We start from the raw sequence: 17,225 nt of genomic DNA, 5'->3' as shown, positions 1-17,225 counted from the left end.
AGTGCTTATTTTTGCAACTCCCTCCCCTCTTCACTTGTGGCAGCCACTGTCCTCCCCATCTTCAAAGCCTTTCTGCAATTGCATCGCCTCCAGGTGGCCCTCCCTGATTTATATTTCATTTCTCCATACCACGTTCTAAACGCCAAGGTGGACATTAGTAGGGTAGATTGGACACCGTCCCTGTCCCACAGATGGTAGGAAGACTCCCAAAACTGCCTCTTCTGCGCTACTTAATAATAATAATGGCATTTATTAAGTGCTTACGATGGGCAAAGCGCTGTTCTAAGCACCGGGGAGGTTACAAGGTGATCAGGTTGTCCCACGTGGGGCTCACAGTCTTAATCCGCATTTTCTGGATGAGGTAACTGAGGCACAGAGAAGGTGACTTGCCCAGAGTCACACAGCTGACAGTTGGCGGAGCCGGGATTTGAACCCATGACCTTTGACTCCAAAGCCCAGGCTGTTTCCACCGAGCCACGCTTAAGCCTCGTCACCTCATGTGGCACAGCGGTACATATTTTGCATGCAGTCAATCAATGGTATTTATTGAGTGTTTACTGTGTACAGAGCACCGTATTAAGCACTTGGGAGGGTATAAGAAAATAGAGTCGGTAGGGGCGACATATATACATATACCTGTATATATACATATATATATATATATGTGTGTGTGTGTGTATATATATACACACATATATACATATACCTGTATATATACATATATATGTGTATATATATATACACACATATATATACATACATATATATACATATATATGTATATATACGTGTATATATATATACATATATGTGTGTGTATATATGTATATATGTTTGTACATATTTATTACTCTATTTATTTGTTTTACTTGTACATATCTATTCTATTTATTTTATTCTGTTAGTATGTTTGGTTTTGTTCTCTGTCTCCCCCTTTTAGATTGTGAGCCCACTGTTGGGTAGGGACTGTCTCTCTATGTTGCCAATTTGTACTTCCCAAGCGCTTAGTCCAGTGCTCTGCACACAGTAAGCGCTCAATAAATACGATTGATGATGATGATGATGATGATGACTTCTGCCCTCAAGGAGCTTCTGGTCTAGAAGGGGAGACAGACATTCAAATCAGTTACAGAGAGGGGAAGCCACAGAATGTAAGAGTCTGCAGAGAAGTGCTGTGGGGCTGGGGAGGGGGTGAGGATCAAAGTGCGATGTGTATAAAGCTATAATTCTAGACTGTGAGCCCACTGTTGGGTAGGGACCGTCTCTATATGTTGCCAACTTGTACTTCCCAAGCGCTTAGTACAGTGCTCTGCACACAGTAAGCACTCAATAAATAAGATTGAATGACTGAATAACTCTGTTTATTCTGATGGTGTCGACACCTGTCTACTTGTTTTGTTTTGTTGTCTGTCTCCCCCATCTAGACTGTGAGCCCGTTGTTGGGTAGGGACCGTCTCTATACGTTGCCACCTTGTACTTCCCAAGCGCTTTGTACAGTGCTCTGCACACAGTAAGCGCTCAATAAATACGATTGAATGAATGATTGTACAGATTTATTACTCTATTTTACTTGTACATATTTACTATTCTATTTATTTTATTTTGTTAGTATGTTTTGTTTTGTTGTCTGTGTCCCCCTTCTAGACTGTGAGCCCACTGTTGGGTAGGGACCGTCTCTAGATGTTGCCAACTTGGACTTCCCAAGCGCTTAGTACAGTGCTCTGCACACAGTAAGCGCTCAATACATACGATTGAATGAATGAATGTACAGATTTATTACTCTATTTTACTTGTACATATTTACTATTCTATTCATTTTATTTTGTTAGCATGTTTTGTTTTGTTGACTGTCTCCCCCTTCTAGACTGTGAGCCCGCTGTTGGGTAAGGACCGTCTCTAGATGTTGCCAACTTGTACTTCCCAAGTGCTTAGTACAGTGCTCTGCACACAGTAAGCGCTCAATAAATACGATTGAATGAATGAATGGACAGATTCATTACTCTATTCTACTTGTACATATTTACTATTCTATTTATTTTATTTTGTTAGTATGCTTTGTTTTGTTGTCTGTCTCCCCCCTCTAGACTGTGAGCCCGCTGTTGGGTAGGGACCGTCTCTCTGTGTTGCCAACTTGGGCTTCCCAAGCGCTTGGTACAGTGCTGTGCACACAGTAAGCCCTCAATAAATACGATCGAATGAATCCGGAATTAGAACCCATGACCTTCAGACTCCCTGTCCAATGATCTGTCTTCCCTCATTCCTTAAGTACACTTAGTTGTCGTGTATTTAAGCGCTTAGTACAGTGCTCTGCACACAGGAAGCGCTCAATAAATATGATTGATGATGATCTGTCCGAGCGGGGCCTGAGATTAGGTCTGCCTCGAGACTGAGTGACTGGGGGGAAGTGGCTCCCGGGATTTATATGGTGGCCACCGGGATTTATATGGTGGCCACCGCCTTCCAGATTGCAGTTGAACCAGCAGAATAACCTGGCCTTTTTTCTTGGCAACATTGCTGCTTTCGATCCTCTCGGCTGTAGGTTCCTTGTGAGCGGAGATCGTAATTACCCAAGCCCTTGGGGGACTTAGTAAAATGCTCCGCACTCAGTCAGCACTCAATAAATACCATCGACTCGGGGCTATGTTCGATTTTAGGCCTGCGGACTCCGAGGAAGCAGAGATCATCAGTTTACCAGTGTTCGGTACTTATTGAAGGTGGTGATGATCCCCAAAGTGGTTATTCCGCAGAATTTTCAGGCTATTCAGTGTTTAAAAGTTAAACAGTCTAAAAGCTTTTAGACTGGTCTCTATGTGTTGCCAATTTGTACTTCCCAAGCGCTTAGTACAGTGCTCTGCACACAGTAAGCGCTCAATAAATGCGATTGATGATGATGATGATGATGATGTGAGCCCACTGTTGGGTAGGGACTGTCTCTATATGTTGCCAATTTGTACGTCCCAAGCGCTTAGTCCAGTGCTCTGCACACAGTAAGCGCTCAATAAATACGATTGGGTGAAAGTAGCCTGAGAACGTTTCTGCATATTTGATCATCTCCAGATTTGCTCATCTTTTTTTTTTTAACAGACAATTAAAGGGATAAATAATAGATACGCATCTCCTCCTGCAGTGTTTTGCACTTTTTGCATTGTTCACATTTTGGAACTTGTGTTCTGGAAAGGCACTTGAGAGTTAAGTCTTCCGTCTTCCATTTCACCAGACGCCCGTTTGAAAATTTTAAAATAATTCAAGTCATTCCAGTGTTTCATAAATGTCACACTGTTGTTCTATTTCTACAGCTCGTGAGTGAATTTTGGATGAAGCCTTCAATTTAATTGCTTGCCATCATGAGCAGAAGCAAGCGTGACAGCAATTTCTACAGTGTAGAGATTGGGGATTCTACATTCACCGTACTGAAACGATATCAAAACTTAAAACCGATAGGCTCAGGTGCTCAAGGAATTGTGTGGTAAGTCTTGCTTTTTGAAATACCGGAGACTTTTCTTTGTCCGTCTCTGCTGATGTCCTGGTGAGGTAGGGTAGAAGAAGGACGGATAGAAAGCGGCTCCAAGGCAGATCACCATCGTGCTTAGATTGCTAGAGTTTGTGAAGTGGCAGTAGCATTTGCCATCTTTTAAATAGCATTTTGTGATCTCTGAAAGTCCTGCACCCGAAAATATCCGGAGGTTCAAAAGAGTTTGGATGCATTCATGGGCTAGAGGAACGAAATAGGATAATAGCGGGAAAGTTGGGGATTTTGGATGTGGGGATGGATTCATTCATTCATTCAATCGTATTTGTTGAGCGCTTACTGTGTGCAGAGCACTGTACTAAGCGCTTGGGAAGTACAAGTTGGCAACATCTAGAGACGATCCCTACCCAACATTCATTCATTCATTCAATCGTATTTATTGAGCGCTTACTGTGTGCCGAGCACTGTACTAAGCGCTTGGGAAGTACAAGTTGTCAACATATAGAGACGGTCCCTTCCCAACAGCGGGCTCACAGTCTAGAAGGGGGAGAGAGAGAACAGAACAAAACATATTAACAAAATAAAATAAATAGAATAGATATGTAAAAGTAAAATAAATAAATAGGGTACTGTGTGCAGATGGATGTCAATCCCGCCTCCGCCACTTATCAGCTGTGTGACTTTGTGCAAGTCACTTAACTTCTCTGTGCCTGTTACCTCACCTGTAAAATGGGGGTTAAGACTGTGAGCCCCACGTGGGCCAACCTGATTGCTTTGTATCTACCCCAGCGCTGAGAACAGTGCTCGGCACATAGTAAGCGCTTAACAAATGCCATCATTATTATTATCATTATTATTATTATTATTATTACGTCGAGGAGGACAACCATCTCATCGGACCTCCAGATAGTCCGCTCCCTTGTCAGGCAGGATGCTGGGTTGGATGAACCGTCGATTATAACCCAACAAACTGCCTTTCCGATTTGCCGCCGTCTTCTCTTTACCTCCTAGTAGCCCAAAGCAGTCACGCCAGCTAACACCTGCTGAAAGCCCACGCCAAATTAGTCCCGATTTAGGGAAAAGAATCCGGTAGTTGGAGCGAAAGTGAGGGCAGGACAATTTGTTTATGGGGGCGAGGGGAGATGTGCCAGACGTCGGCTTTAATTCACTTCTCTCCCCTTGGATTGCGGTTCCGTGCTGTACAGGAGCTCTCCTTAGTGTTTTTCTTTTAGTCCACTAAGTAGCCGGGGTGTACTAAGCCAAGGCAGCCTCTCCCAGGATGGGCCCCCAGGGCCGCTGGTGCAGTTATAATCGTTCTGGTTCTGCTGCACTAAACCCTCTAAAAGACATCAGCCTCGACAGAGTTGAATGGGTCGCAGCCAGCGTTAGTTTTGTCACTGCCTAAAGGAAATACAATGCTTTCTGCTTTCTCTAAGAGAAAAAAAAAAAAACACGTTAAAATGCCCTAGGATTGTCCTAATGATAATAGAAATTACAGACTGGGTTTTTGTGAAGCACTTACTATGTTCCAAGCATTGAGCTTAAGCGCTGAGGTACACGATGGTTAGGTCAGACATGGTCCCTGTCAGCGTGGCTCAGTGGAAAGAGCACGGGCTTTGGAGTCAGAGGTCATGGGTTCGAATTCCGGCTCCGCCACGTGTCTGCTGTGTGACCTTGGGCAAGTCACTTAATAATAAGAATAATAATAATGGTGGCATTTATTAAGCACTTACTGTGCGCAAGGCACTGTTCTAAGCGCTGGGGAGGTTACAAGGTGATCTGGTTGTCCCACAGGGGGCTCACAGTCTTAATCCCCATTTTACAGTTGAGGTAACTGAGGCCCAGAGAAGTGAAGTGACTTGCCCAAAGTCACACAGCTGGCAATTGGCGGAGCCGGGATTAACTTCTCAGAGCCTCTGTTGCCTCATCTGTAAAATAGAGATTAAAACTGTGAGCCCCACGTGGGACAACCTGATCACCTGGTATCCCCCCCAGCGCTTAGAACAGTGCTTTGCACATAGTAAGTGCTTAGCAACTGCCATCATTATTATCATTGTATGGGACTCGCAAGTCTAAGGGGAGGTAGGAGATGTAATGCATATTTTACAGATGAGGAGGCACAAGTTAAGTGACTTAAAAGAGCCAAGGAGATTTGGAATATACTTCCTACAGGTGATAGATTCCTAGCCTAATAAGTAGGGGGTCATTGAAAAAGGATCAGAATGATAGAAAGGGGAGGCCACTAACAATAATAATAATAGTAGTAGTAGTACTGTTGTAAGCACTGGAAGTAGATACAAGCTAAGCAGAATGTAGATAATCGATGTCCCACATGGGGCTCACTCTCCTAATCCCCATTTTGCAGATGAGATAACAGGCCCAGAGAAGTTAAGTTCATTCATTCATTCATTCATTGTCATATTTATTGAGCGCTTACTGTATGCAGAGCACTGGACTAAGCGCTTGGAAAGTACAGTTTGGCAACAGATAGAGACAATCCCTACCCAACAACGGGCTCACAGTCTAGAAGGGGACGACAGACAACAAAACAAGTAGACAGACATCAGTGACTTGCCCAAGGTCACACAGCAGATGTGGGGCAGAGCTGGTATTAGAACCCAGGTCCTTTGGACTCCAGGGCTCGTGCTCTATCCACTAAGCCATACTGCTTTCCCTGCACTGAGTATGTGGATGTGTGTGGGTGTGTGTGTATGTATGTGTATACAACATCTATACATATATATCTATATATATCTATCTATCTAATCTATCTATATAGATCTATATCTATCTAGATATCTAGATATCTATAGATCTAGATATATCTATAGATAGATAGATAGATAGATAGATATAGATATGCAGCGTGGCTCAGTGGAAAGAGCCCGGGCTTTGGAGTCAGAGGTCATGGGTTCAAATCCCAGCTCCGCCGACTGTCAGCTGTGTGACTTTGGGCAAGTCACTTCACTTCTCTATGCCTCAGTTACCTCATCTGTAAAATGGGGATTAAAACTGTGAGTCCCCCGTGGGACAACCTGATTACCTTGTAACCTCCCCAGCGTTTAGAACAGTGCTTTGTACATAGTAAGCACTTAACAAATACCATCATTATTATTATTATTATCCTTCCAAATATATATTTCCATTTCCGTACATTATAGACATTTATGTGGAAGGACTTCTACGGGCCTGATTTTTTTTCTGTTTATAAACCTACGCATCAGGCAAAAACTTCTCACCCTCAGCTTCAATGCTGTCCATCCCCTCGCCCCCTCCTACCTCACCTCCCTTCTCTCCTTCTCCTGCCCAGCCCGCACCCTCCGCTCCTCCGCCGCTAACCTCCTCCCCGTGCCTCATTCTCGCCTGTCCCGCCATCGACCTCCGGCCCACGTCCTCCCCCGGGCCTGGAATGCCCTCCCTCTGCCCCTCCGCCAAGCTAGCTCTCTTCCTCCCTTCAAGGCCCTACTGAGAGCTCACCTCCTCCAGGAGGCCTTCCCACACTGAGCCCCCTCCTTCTTCTCCCCCTCCTCCCCATCCCCTCCCGCCTTACCTCCTTCCCCTCCCCACAGCACCCGTGTATATGTTTGTACAGATTTATTACTCTGTTTATTTTACTTGTACATATTTATTCTGTTTTATTTTGTTAATATGTTTTGTTTTGTTGTCTGTCTCCCCCTTCTAGACTGTGAGCCCACTGTTGGGTAGGGATCATCTCTATATGTTGCCAACTTGTACTTCCCAAGTGCGTAGTACAGTGCTTCGCATACAGTAAGCGCTCAATAAATGCGATTGAATGAATCGTATGAATGAATGAATGAGTGAAAATATCACTTTAGACTATTCCAGAGAGGAAAGGAGTGGATACTATTCCAGTTTCATCATCATAATAATAATGATAATAATAATGGCATTTATTAAGCGCTTACTATGTGCAAAGCACTGTTCTAAGCGCTGGGGAGGTTACAAAGTGATCAGGTTGTCCCACAGGGGGCTCACAGTCTTAATCCCTATTTTACAGATGAGGGAACTGAGGCCCAGCGAAGTTAAGTGACTTGCCCAAAGTCACACAGCTGACAGTAGGGACTGTCTCTATATGTTGCCAACTTGTACTTCCCAAGCGCTTAGTACAGTGCTCTGCACATAGTAAGCGCTCAATAAATACGATTGATACGATACAGTGCTCTGCACACAGTAAGCGCTCAATAAATCCGATTGATTGATTGACAATTGGCGGAGCTGGGATTCGAACCCATGACCTCTGACTTCAAAGCCCACACCCTTTTCCCACTCAGCCACGCTGCTTCTCGAACAATGGGACGTGGAAATCTGATTCTTCCCAGAAGTTAGTGGAGCTGGAACTAGAGTCCAGGACTTCTCGTCCCATTGTGTAAACTTGCCTTTCCTAGTCAGAGATTCCAGCGGGCCCTTCCCACTGTTGAACAGACCTGAACCGATATCCTTTGCCCAGTCTAGGACAGGTTTCTTTTTCTTTCCACACGGCAGTTCTAGGAAAGACACGTCCTTCCTAGAACCATTGAAGTAACAAGAGGCTAATCGGTTTTCGCTTGGTATCAAAGACCCGGAAAGAAAGGAGGCGGCATCAGGATCGTCCTCTATTTGTGTACCCTTTTGGTTTCTGGCTTTCACCTAAAGTTGCCTCCCCTTTCTATCACGAATCTCTCTTCCCTTCCCTCCCTGGACGCTTACAAATAGCCATTAAAGCCAGCCAGGCAGAAGGGAGAGCAGGTGTGACAGGAAAAGCGCTGAGTGCTTAGTACAGTGCTCTGCACACAGTAAGCGCTCAATAAATACGATTGACGAAAACAAAATCCAAACAACTCCTATATGCTTCCAGGCCTCAGGGCACACGGTCTCCTGAACTGATACTGTTTCTTGCTGGGCTTCCATCCCCTTCTAGCCCAGTTTCAATTAGCCGTCCCGATGGTCTGGGGTCCTGGTGACGGTATTCGTTGCTTTGGAGAGGCTCCAGGCATTTGAACCACTATCTAACAACCTCTGTATCAATAATAATAATAATAATGGCATTTATTAAGCACTTACTATGTGCAAAGCACTGTCCTAAGCGCTGGGGAGGTTACACGGTGATCAAGTTGTCCCACGGGGGGCCCACAGTCTTCATCCCCCGTTTTACGGACGAGGTCACTGAGGGTCAGAGGAGTGAAGTGACTTGCCCAAAGTCACCCAGCTGACAATCGGCAGAGCCGGGATTTGAACCCGTGACCTCTGACTCCAAAGCCCGGGCTCTTTCCACTGAGCCACGCTGCTTCAATCTTCTTTTCAGTCGGTCAGTCTTCTTTATTGAGCGCTTACTGTGTGCAGAGCACTGCACTAAACGCTGGGGAGAGTCAGGTCCAACGATAAACGGACACGTTCCCTGCTCACAAACAGCTTAACGGTATAGAAGCGGCGTGGCGTAGTGGATGGAGGACAGGCCTGGGGGGTCAGAAGGTTCTGGGTTCTAATCCCGCCTCTACCACATGTCGGCCAGGTGACATTGGGCAAGTCATTTACCTCATCCGTAAAATGGGGATTAAGACGTGGGGACTATGTCCAACCTAATTACCTTGTATCTCCCCCAGTGCTCACACAGTGCCTGGCACAAAGAAAGCGCTTAACAAATACCATCACTAGCATTATTATTAGATAATAATAATGACAGCATTTATTAAGCGCTTACTACGTGCAAAGCACTGTTCTAAGCGCTCGGGGGGTTACAAGGTGATCAGATTGTCCCACGGGGGGCTCACAGTCTTCATCCCCGTTTTACAGATGAGGGAACTGAGGCCCAGAGAAGTGGAGTGACTTGCCCAAAGTCACACAGCTGACGGTTGGCGGAGCTGGGATCCGAACCCATGACCTCTGACTCCAAAGCCCGGGCTGTTTGCACTGAGCCACGCTGCTTCTCGGGTTATTATTTGCCTCTGTTCAGACAAGGGGAGGGTCCCACTCGACGCCTCCCTTACTCAGTGCGGCCCTTCCACTTGGAAGCGGGTCACGCAGATGTGCTTCGGCTTCCTCTTCTTCTGTTTCTGCGGGTCATATATGAACGGGCTGCGTTCTGCCTGTTTTCAGTTTTCTCCCCACTACTTCTTTTCCTAAATGCAGCCATCATCTTCGTAGTACATCCTCCCTGAGGGAGGTGGGCAAGGCGTCCCCCCCGCCCCAGGCGGGAAGGGATGCTTCAGGCCTTCTGCTCCTCTACTTGAGCAACGCAAAGTGGACAAAATGAACAGCAGGCACAACTCAATCACCTGAAAACAAATGTGCAAAGGCAGAATCGTCTTAGGGGCAGAAGAATTGGGCCAACTGCCAAGGCCGGCATTGCCTTCCGTGCTACTGATGCAAATCTTTGATTGGGTTTTCGGTGTGGGCTGCGTTGAAAGGTGAAGAAAAGTCGAATGACAAGGGATTTTCTTATGTAAAGGATATAGAATTACTAGCATTTTCCACCTTTTTCTAATAATAGAAATAAATTCGGTATTTGTTAAGCACTTACTATGTGCCAAGCACCGTTTTAAGCGCCGGGGGAGATACGAAGTAATCAGGTTGTCCCACATGGGGCTCACAGTCTTAATCCCCATTTTCCAGATGAGGTAACCGGGGCACGGGGAAGTTAAGGGATTTGCCCAAAGTCACACAGCTGATAAGTGGTGGAGCTGGGATCAGAACCCATGACCCGTGGGTTCCCAAGCCCACGCTCTTTCCACTGAGCCACGCAGCTTCTCTTTTTTTTTGTCTCTTGCGTGTCTGAAAAGACTGTTCCTTACTTTGTATATGTCCACGAAAGTGAAAAGCTGTTCACTCTAAACATTAGATAACAACTGTGGCATTTGAGTCCTTACTTTGAGCTAAGCACTGGGGTAGATACAAAGTTATAGGGATGATGATATTAAGTGCTTACTATGTGCCAGGCCCTGTTCTAAGTGCTGGAGTAGATAGAAGGTCATCAGGCTGGGATGAGTTAGGACATGTGGGCGGACTTCCTGGGAGATGCCGGAGCCTGTATATATGTATATGTTTGTACATATTTATTACTCTATTCATTTATTTATTTATTTTACTTGTACATATCTATTCTATTTACTTTATTTTGTTAATATGTTTGGTTTTGTTCTCTGTCTCCCCCCTTTAGACTGTGAGCCCACTGTTGGGTAGGGACTGTCTCTATATGTTGCCAACTTGTACTTCCCAAGCGCTTAGTACAGTGCTCTGCACACAGTAAGCGCTCAATAAATACGATTGATGATGATGATGACAGGCATTTGTCACTTTGGGAAGAGTTCAGGTGTCGGCTCCATTTGGAGGAGAAGGGAAGAGGAGCCCTAGATTCTTAGATTGCGAGCCCCCTGAGAGACAGGGGTCAGGGCTAATTCCCTCCAGTCTATTCTCTCCCAGGGGCTCAGTACATTCATTTTGTATTTATTGAGCACTTACTGTGTGCAGAGCACTGAACTAAGCGCTTGGAAAGTACAATTCAGCAACAGAGAGACAGTCCCTGCCCACAGCAGGCTCAGAGTCTAGAAGGGGGGAGAGAGACATCAAAACAAGTAAACAGGCATCAATAGCATCGATGTAAATAGAATTCTAGATATATATACACAACAGAACAAGTAAACAGACATTAATATGAATAAATAAATGTGTACATATGTACATAAGTGCTATGGGGCGTGGAGGGGGAATAGAGCAAAGGGGGTGAGATGGGGAGGAGAGGGGAGCTGAGGATAGAGGGAGCTTAGTCTGGGAAGGTTCCCTGGAGGAGGTGGGCCTTCAGTAAGGTTTTGAAGGGGGGAAGAGAGCTAGTTTGGCGGATATGTGGAGGGAGGGCGGGCCGGAGAAGGAGAGAAAGGAGGTGAGGTAGGAGGCAAGATGATGGAGAGCTTTGAAGCCGAGAGTGAGGAGTTTTTTGCTTGATCATCAATCGTATTTATTGAGCACTTACTATGTGCAGAGCACTGTACCAAGCGCTTGGGAAGTACAAATTGGCAACATATAGAGACAGTCCCTACCCAACATTGGGCTCACAGTCTAAAAGTTGATACCAAAGTTGACAGGCAACCACTGGAGATTTTTGAACCGGGGGGGTGATATGCCTAAGAATGTTTCTGTAGAAAATACTCTGGGTAACAGAGTGAAGTATAGACTGAAGTGGGGAAAGACAGGAGGATGGGAGATCAGAAAGGAGGCTGATGCAGTAATCCGGTCGACATGGGATGAGTGATTGTCCAGTGCTCTGGACGTGGTTAGCGAGCGCTTAGTAATGATGGTTTTTGTTAAATGCTTAGTATGTGCCAGGTACTGATATGTCCAGAACGTTTCTGTAGAAAATACTCCGGGTAACAGAGTGAAGTATAGACTGAAGTGGGGAAAGACAGGAGGATGGGAGATCAGAAAGGAGGCCGATGCAGTAATCCGGTCGACATGGGATGAGTGATTGTACAGTGCTCTAGACATTGTTAGCGAGCGCTTAATAATGATGGTTTTTGTTAAATGCTTACTATGTGCCTGGTATTGATATGTCCAGAATGTTTCTGTAGAAAGTACTCTGGGTAACAGAGTGAAGTATAGACTGAAGTGGGGAAAGACAGGAGGATGGGAGATCAGAAAGGAGGCTGATGCAGTAATCCGGTCGACATGGGATGAGTGATTGTACAGTGCTCTGGACATGGTTAGCGAGTGCTTAATATTGATGGTTTTTGTTAAGCGCTTCCTATGTGCTGGGGTGGATACAAGAAAATAGGGTTGAACACAGTCCCTGTTCCCACGAGGGGCTCACAAGTCTCATTCCCCATTTTACAGGTGAGATAACTGAGCCCAAGTCATGGCTTGCCCTAGTTCACTCAGCAGGCCAGTGACTGAGCTGGAACTAGAATTCAGATATTCTGACTCCCAGCATGGCAGGGCGGATAGAGCACGAGCCTCGGAGTCAGAAGGTCGTGGGTTCTAATCCTGACTCCACCACTTATCTGCTTTGTGGTTTTGGGCAAGTCACTTCACTTCTCTGTGCCTCAGTTCCCTCATCTGTAAAATGGAGATAAAATGCCTGCTCTCCCTGCCCCTTAGACTGTGAGCCCCTTTTGATGCAGGAACTCTGTCTGATCCACATGCATTATAACTACCCTAGCGTGTAGAACAGTGTTTAGCACATAGGAAGCGCTTACCACATATCACAATTCTATTTATTTATAATTCTGTTCTTATTGTTGCTATTGTTACCTGTCTACTTGTTTTGTCTTGTTTTCTATCTCCCCTCCTTCTAGACTGTGGAGCCCCTTGTAGGGATTTTATTTTTAATGGCATTTATTAAGCACTTACTATGTGCAGAGCACTGTTCTAAGCGCTGGGGAGATTACAAGGTGATCAGATTGTCCCACGGAGGGGCTCACGGTCTTCATCCCCATTTTACAGATGAGGTAACTGAGGCCCAGAGAAGTGAAGTGACTTGCCCAAAGTCACACAGCTGACAATTGGCGGAGCGGGGATTTGAACCCATGACCTGACTCCAAAGCCCATGCTCTTTCCACTGAGCCATGCTGCTTCCGTGGGATTGTCTCTCTTTGTTGCCACATTGTGCTTTCCAATTGCTTAGTACAGTGCTGTGCACACAGTGCTTTGCACATAGTAAGCACTTAACAAATACCATCATTATTATTATAGTAAGCGCTCCATAAATATGATCGATTGAAAGAATGAACAAGCATCATTATATTCTAGGTAGGATTTTCTTTTGGGATGTCAAAGTACATTTGAATTGGATGAATTCAGAGGGGGATTCCCAGAATCCTTACCATGAGTTTTATTTTTCACAAATTTAGACTGCTCCGTTTTAAACAGAACCAAATGTGATCAATTTCTACTTTTGTCTTTTTATTCACAAATAAGCAAGGCAGATTTAATTTCCTGTGTATGCCTTTGGAGCTTGCTTCTCACTGTTTCATTTGTAATTACAGCGCAGCCTACGATGCCATTCTTGAGAGAAACGTTGCCATCAAAAAGTTAAGCCGGCCATTTCAGAATCAAACCCATGCTAAGCGGGCTTACAGAGAACTCGTTCTTATGAAATGCGTTAATCACAAAAACGTAAGTGGAAGGCTTTTTTTTTTCGGGGGGGTGGATTTGTGTGTTTGTGTGTGTGTGTGTTTTAAGTGTTATGTTGAGTGGTCAGTCAAAAGTTGGGAGAGATTGTACCCTCTGATTGCCAAATGTTACCCTTGAGCCATGATGCCTCAAGTCTTTCTGCTAATTACGGGCCCTCCTTTGGGAAAATCGTGTTACTGTGACACTTAAAGTCTAAACCTTTCAGAAATAACTTTAGTAAATTGCCTCAACTTGCTGTTTGCCAATCACTTTCAAATTCAGTGCCCAAAATGAGTTGTAAAGTGCCATTTAAAATATAGTTGGAAGTGTCGGCTAGGGCTGATCACTTGATCGCTCGTTGAAAAGAGAAACAATGCCAGACCCTTTGGCAGTAATGTAAAGTGCTAAAATCAGGAAATCCCCCCGTTCAGCTCTACCACTTTGCCTGTGGTGTTAGCTAAGTCACCTGAACTTGGACCAGCGCATTTATTAAAAAAAGGAGCCACGACCCAACATCGACAGTGTGGAGGAACGACTAAAGATTTTTCAGTCTCTTGAGCTGGAATCTTTGGTGCGATGAACAAACGTGATTGGGTAAGTGGATTTAAGGAGCAATATCTGGTGATGTAATGGATGGCAAAGACATCCATTACGTCACCAGATATTGCCACTTAGAAATCTAAAAATCTTAGAAATCTTAAAATCTTCCCCTTAGAAAGATAAGGGGGAGATTGAATTTCATTTCATTTTTTTCATTTATACGTATTTATTGAGCGCTTACTATGTGCAGCGCACTGTACTAAGCGCTTGGGAAGTACAAATTGGCAACATATAGAGACAGTCCCTACCCAACAGTGGGCTCGCAGCCTAAAAGTAGATTGTAGATTGTGGGAATCTAGTTACTCCTTCCCCTTCCATCTCCACATTCAGCAGCGTGGCTCAGTGGAAAGACCACCGGCTTGGGAGTCAGGGGACATGGGTTCTAATCCCGGCTCCGCCACTTGTCAGCTGCATGACTTTGGGCAAGTCACTTAACTTCTCTGGGCCTCAGTGACCTCATCTGTAAAATGGGGATTAATAATAATAATAATAATAATGATGGCATTTATTAAGCACTTACTATGTGCAAAGCACTGTTCTAAGCGCTGGGGAGGTTACAAGGTGATCAGGTTGTCCCACGTGGGGCTCACAGTCTTAGTCCCCATTTTACAGATGAGGTAACTGAGACACAGAGAAGTGAAGTGACTTGCCCAAAGTCACACAGCTGACAATTGGTGGAGCCAGGATTCGAACCCATGACCTCTGACTCCAAAGCCCGTGCCCTTTCCACTGAGCCACGCTGCAGATTAAGACTGTGAGCCCCACGTGGTACAACCTGATTACCTTGTATCCCCCCCAGCGCTTCGAACAGCGCTTGGCACATAGTAAGCGCTTAACAAATGCCGTCATTATTATTATTCAGCAGCACTCAATCAATCAATCGTATTTATTGAGCGCTTACTGTGTGCAGAGCACTGTACTAAGCACTGGGGAAGTACAAGTTGGCAACATATAGAGACGGTCCCTACCCAACAGTGGGCTCACAGTCTAGAAGGGGGAGACAGACAACAAAACCAAACATATTAACAAAATAAAATAAATAGATATGTACAAGTAAGATAAATAAATAGAGTAAAAAATACGTACAAACATATATACAGGTGGGGCAAAACTAGCTGTGTCTTTATGGTGCGCTCTGTCCTGTTGGATTGATTTGAGACGGGAGGATCGAGGGGCTGGGGCTTCTTGGGGGGCTCCACTTGAGGAGTTTATGACTGAGGCCGGGAAGTACGTATAGGATAACTGGCTTAGCACCTTCTGATTATAGACGGCACAAATGCCTCGCGTTAGCTGTCGCAGCTGTTTAAAAAATGTTGCTGGGCCTTCCCCTTACTCGGATCCACCATCTTTCCTGTTCTGAAGCCTCCATTTTATACAGGGAAGCCTTTAGGAGAAGGCTTATTATTACTATAATAATATATATAGACATATATTATTATTATTTTGGCCCACTTCTGCAGAGCACACGTCACCAAAGGATACTCGGATACTTATTCGGATCACAGTAGCCTTCCCAGTAGCCATCATCATCATCAATCGTATTTATTGAGCGCTTACTGTGTGCAGAGCACTGTACTGAGCGCTTGGGGAGTCCAAATTGGCAACATATAGAGACGGTCCCTACCCAGCAGTGGGCTCACAGTCTTAAAGGGGGAGACAGAGAACAAAACCAAACATAGTAACAAAATCAATTAAATAGAATAGATATGTACAAGTAAAATAAATAAATAAAGTAGTCCTGTGGGAGAGAGCCACATTTTGTTACTGTCATTGTTTGAGAGCTACCTATCTAGGTGAAGATAATTTATACACCAGGCGATGGTGGAATAAGGAATAAATCATAGTCCTCCTTTCCAGTGGATTTTTTTTTCTTTCCCCCTTACTTCTCGTAGAAGCAGCGTGGCTCAGTGGAAACAGCACGGAATTTGGAGTCAGAGGTCATGGGTTCAAATCCAGGCTCTGTCAATTGTCAGCTGTGTGACTTTGGGCAAGTCACTTAACTCTGTGACTCAGTTGCCTCATCTGTAAAATGGGGATTAAGACCTTGAGCCCCCCCGTGGTACAACCTGATCACCTTGTTACCTCCCCAGCACTTAGAACAGTGCTTTGCACATAGTAAGTGCTTAATAAATGCCATTATTATTATTATTACTCTGTCCATTTCCTCTCTTAAGTGGACAACTAATAATTGAGATTAAACACTTCGTGTGTGCCAGGCACTGTACTATAAGCCCTGTGGGGTAGATTCAAGGTCATCCAAGCTGAAGTAAAACTATAATTTTCATTCATTCATTGTCAGATGTACGGAGCGCTTATTGTGTGCAGAGCCCTGTACTGAGCGCTTGGGAGAGTACAGTGAAGCAACAGACACATTCCTGCCCACAAGGAGCTCACAATCTGGAGCAGCAATTGAATTCTCAACTCTTCTAGACCTCTCCTTGTCCTCTAATTGTGATCAATTAGAGGTGGTAGTTATGATCCCTGCCCTCAGAGATGCGTACAGTCTACTGAGGGAGACAGATCAACTCATCCGTAGTATTTATTGAATGCTTAGTATGTGCAGAGCACTGTTCTAAGCGCTTGGGAGGGTTCAGTACAGGAGAATTGTTACAGAATTTACAGATTGGGAAGCAGCAGAGTGTAAAATGGTGTATATAAGCGGTATGGGGTGGTTACAGACCCAAGTCATCAGTGATGACTTTCTAGATTCTGAGCCCGCTGTTGGGTTGGGACCATCTCTATATGTTGCCAACTTGTACTTCCCAAGCGCTTAGTACAGTGCTCTGCACACAGTAAGCGCTCAATAAATACGATTGATGATGATAAATACGATTGATTGATGCAGAAGAGAGGAAGCACGGGCAGTGGAGAGGCGAGGTTAGTCAGGGAAACCTTCTAGGATGTTGAAAGGAGGACTTTGAAGATAGGGAGAGTGGCGATCCGTTGGATACGACGGGGGAATCATTTCCAAAATTCTGTATTTCCAAATTCGCCCATATAGAAGTTGAAAGGAAGCTGTAGTCATTCATTCATTCTGTCAAGATAACCCAGTTTTGTA

General features: G+C 44.8%; 1 protein-coding gene across 5 annotated transcripts in view; it reads left to right on the top strand.

The window, feature by feature from the left end:
* MAPK8 (mitogen-activated protein kinase 8) overlaps nucleotides 1–17,225 on the top strand; it is a 91,641-nt gene that overhangs the window by 43,627 nt on the left and 30,789 nt on the right. For all 5 annotated transcript variants that reach the window (XM_038744439.1, XM_038744438.1, XM_038744442.1 and 2 more), the window contains exons 3-4: nucleotides 3,297–3,466; nucleotides 13,441–13,570. In XM_038744439.1, the coding sequence (XP_038600367.1) occupies nucleotides 3,345–3,466; nucleotides 13,441–13,570 (252 nt within the window). In that variant the 5' untranslated portion in view covers nucleotides 3,297–3,344. The remainder of the gene's footprint in view (nucleotides 1–3,296; nucleotides 3,467–13,440; nucleotides 13,571–17,225) is intronic.

The sequence above is a fragment of the Tachyglossus aculeatus genome, chromosome 3, assembly GCF_015852505.1.
Source record: "Tachyglossus aculeatus isolate mTacAcu1 chromosome 3, mTacAcu1.pri, whole genome shotgun sequence".
NCBI classification, from domain to species: domain Eukaryota; kingdom Metazoa; phylum Chordata; class Mammalia; order Monotremata; family Tachyglossidae; genus Tachyglossus; species Tachyglossus aculeatus.
The sequence above is the reverse complement of the archived record's forward strand: the minus strand, read 5'-3'. Positions and strand labels throughout refer to the sequence as shown.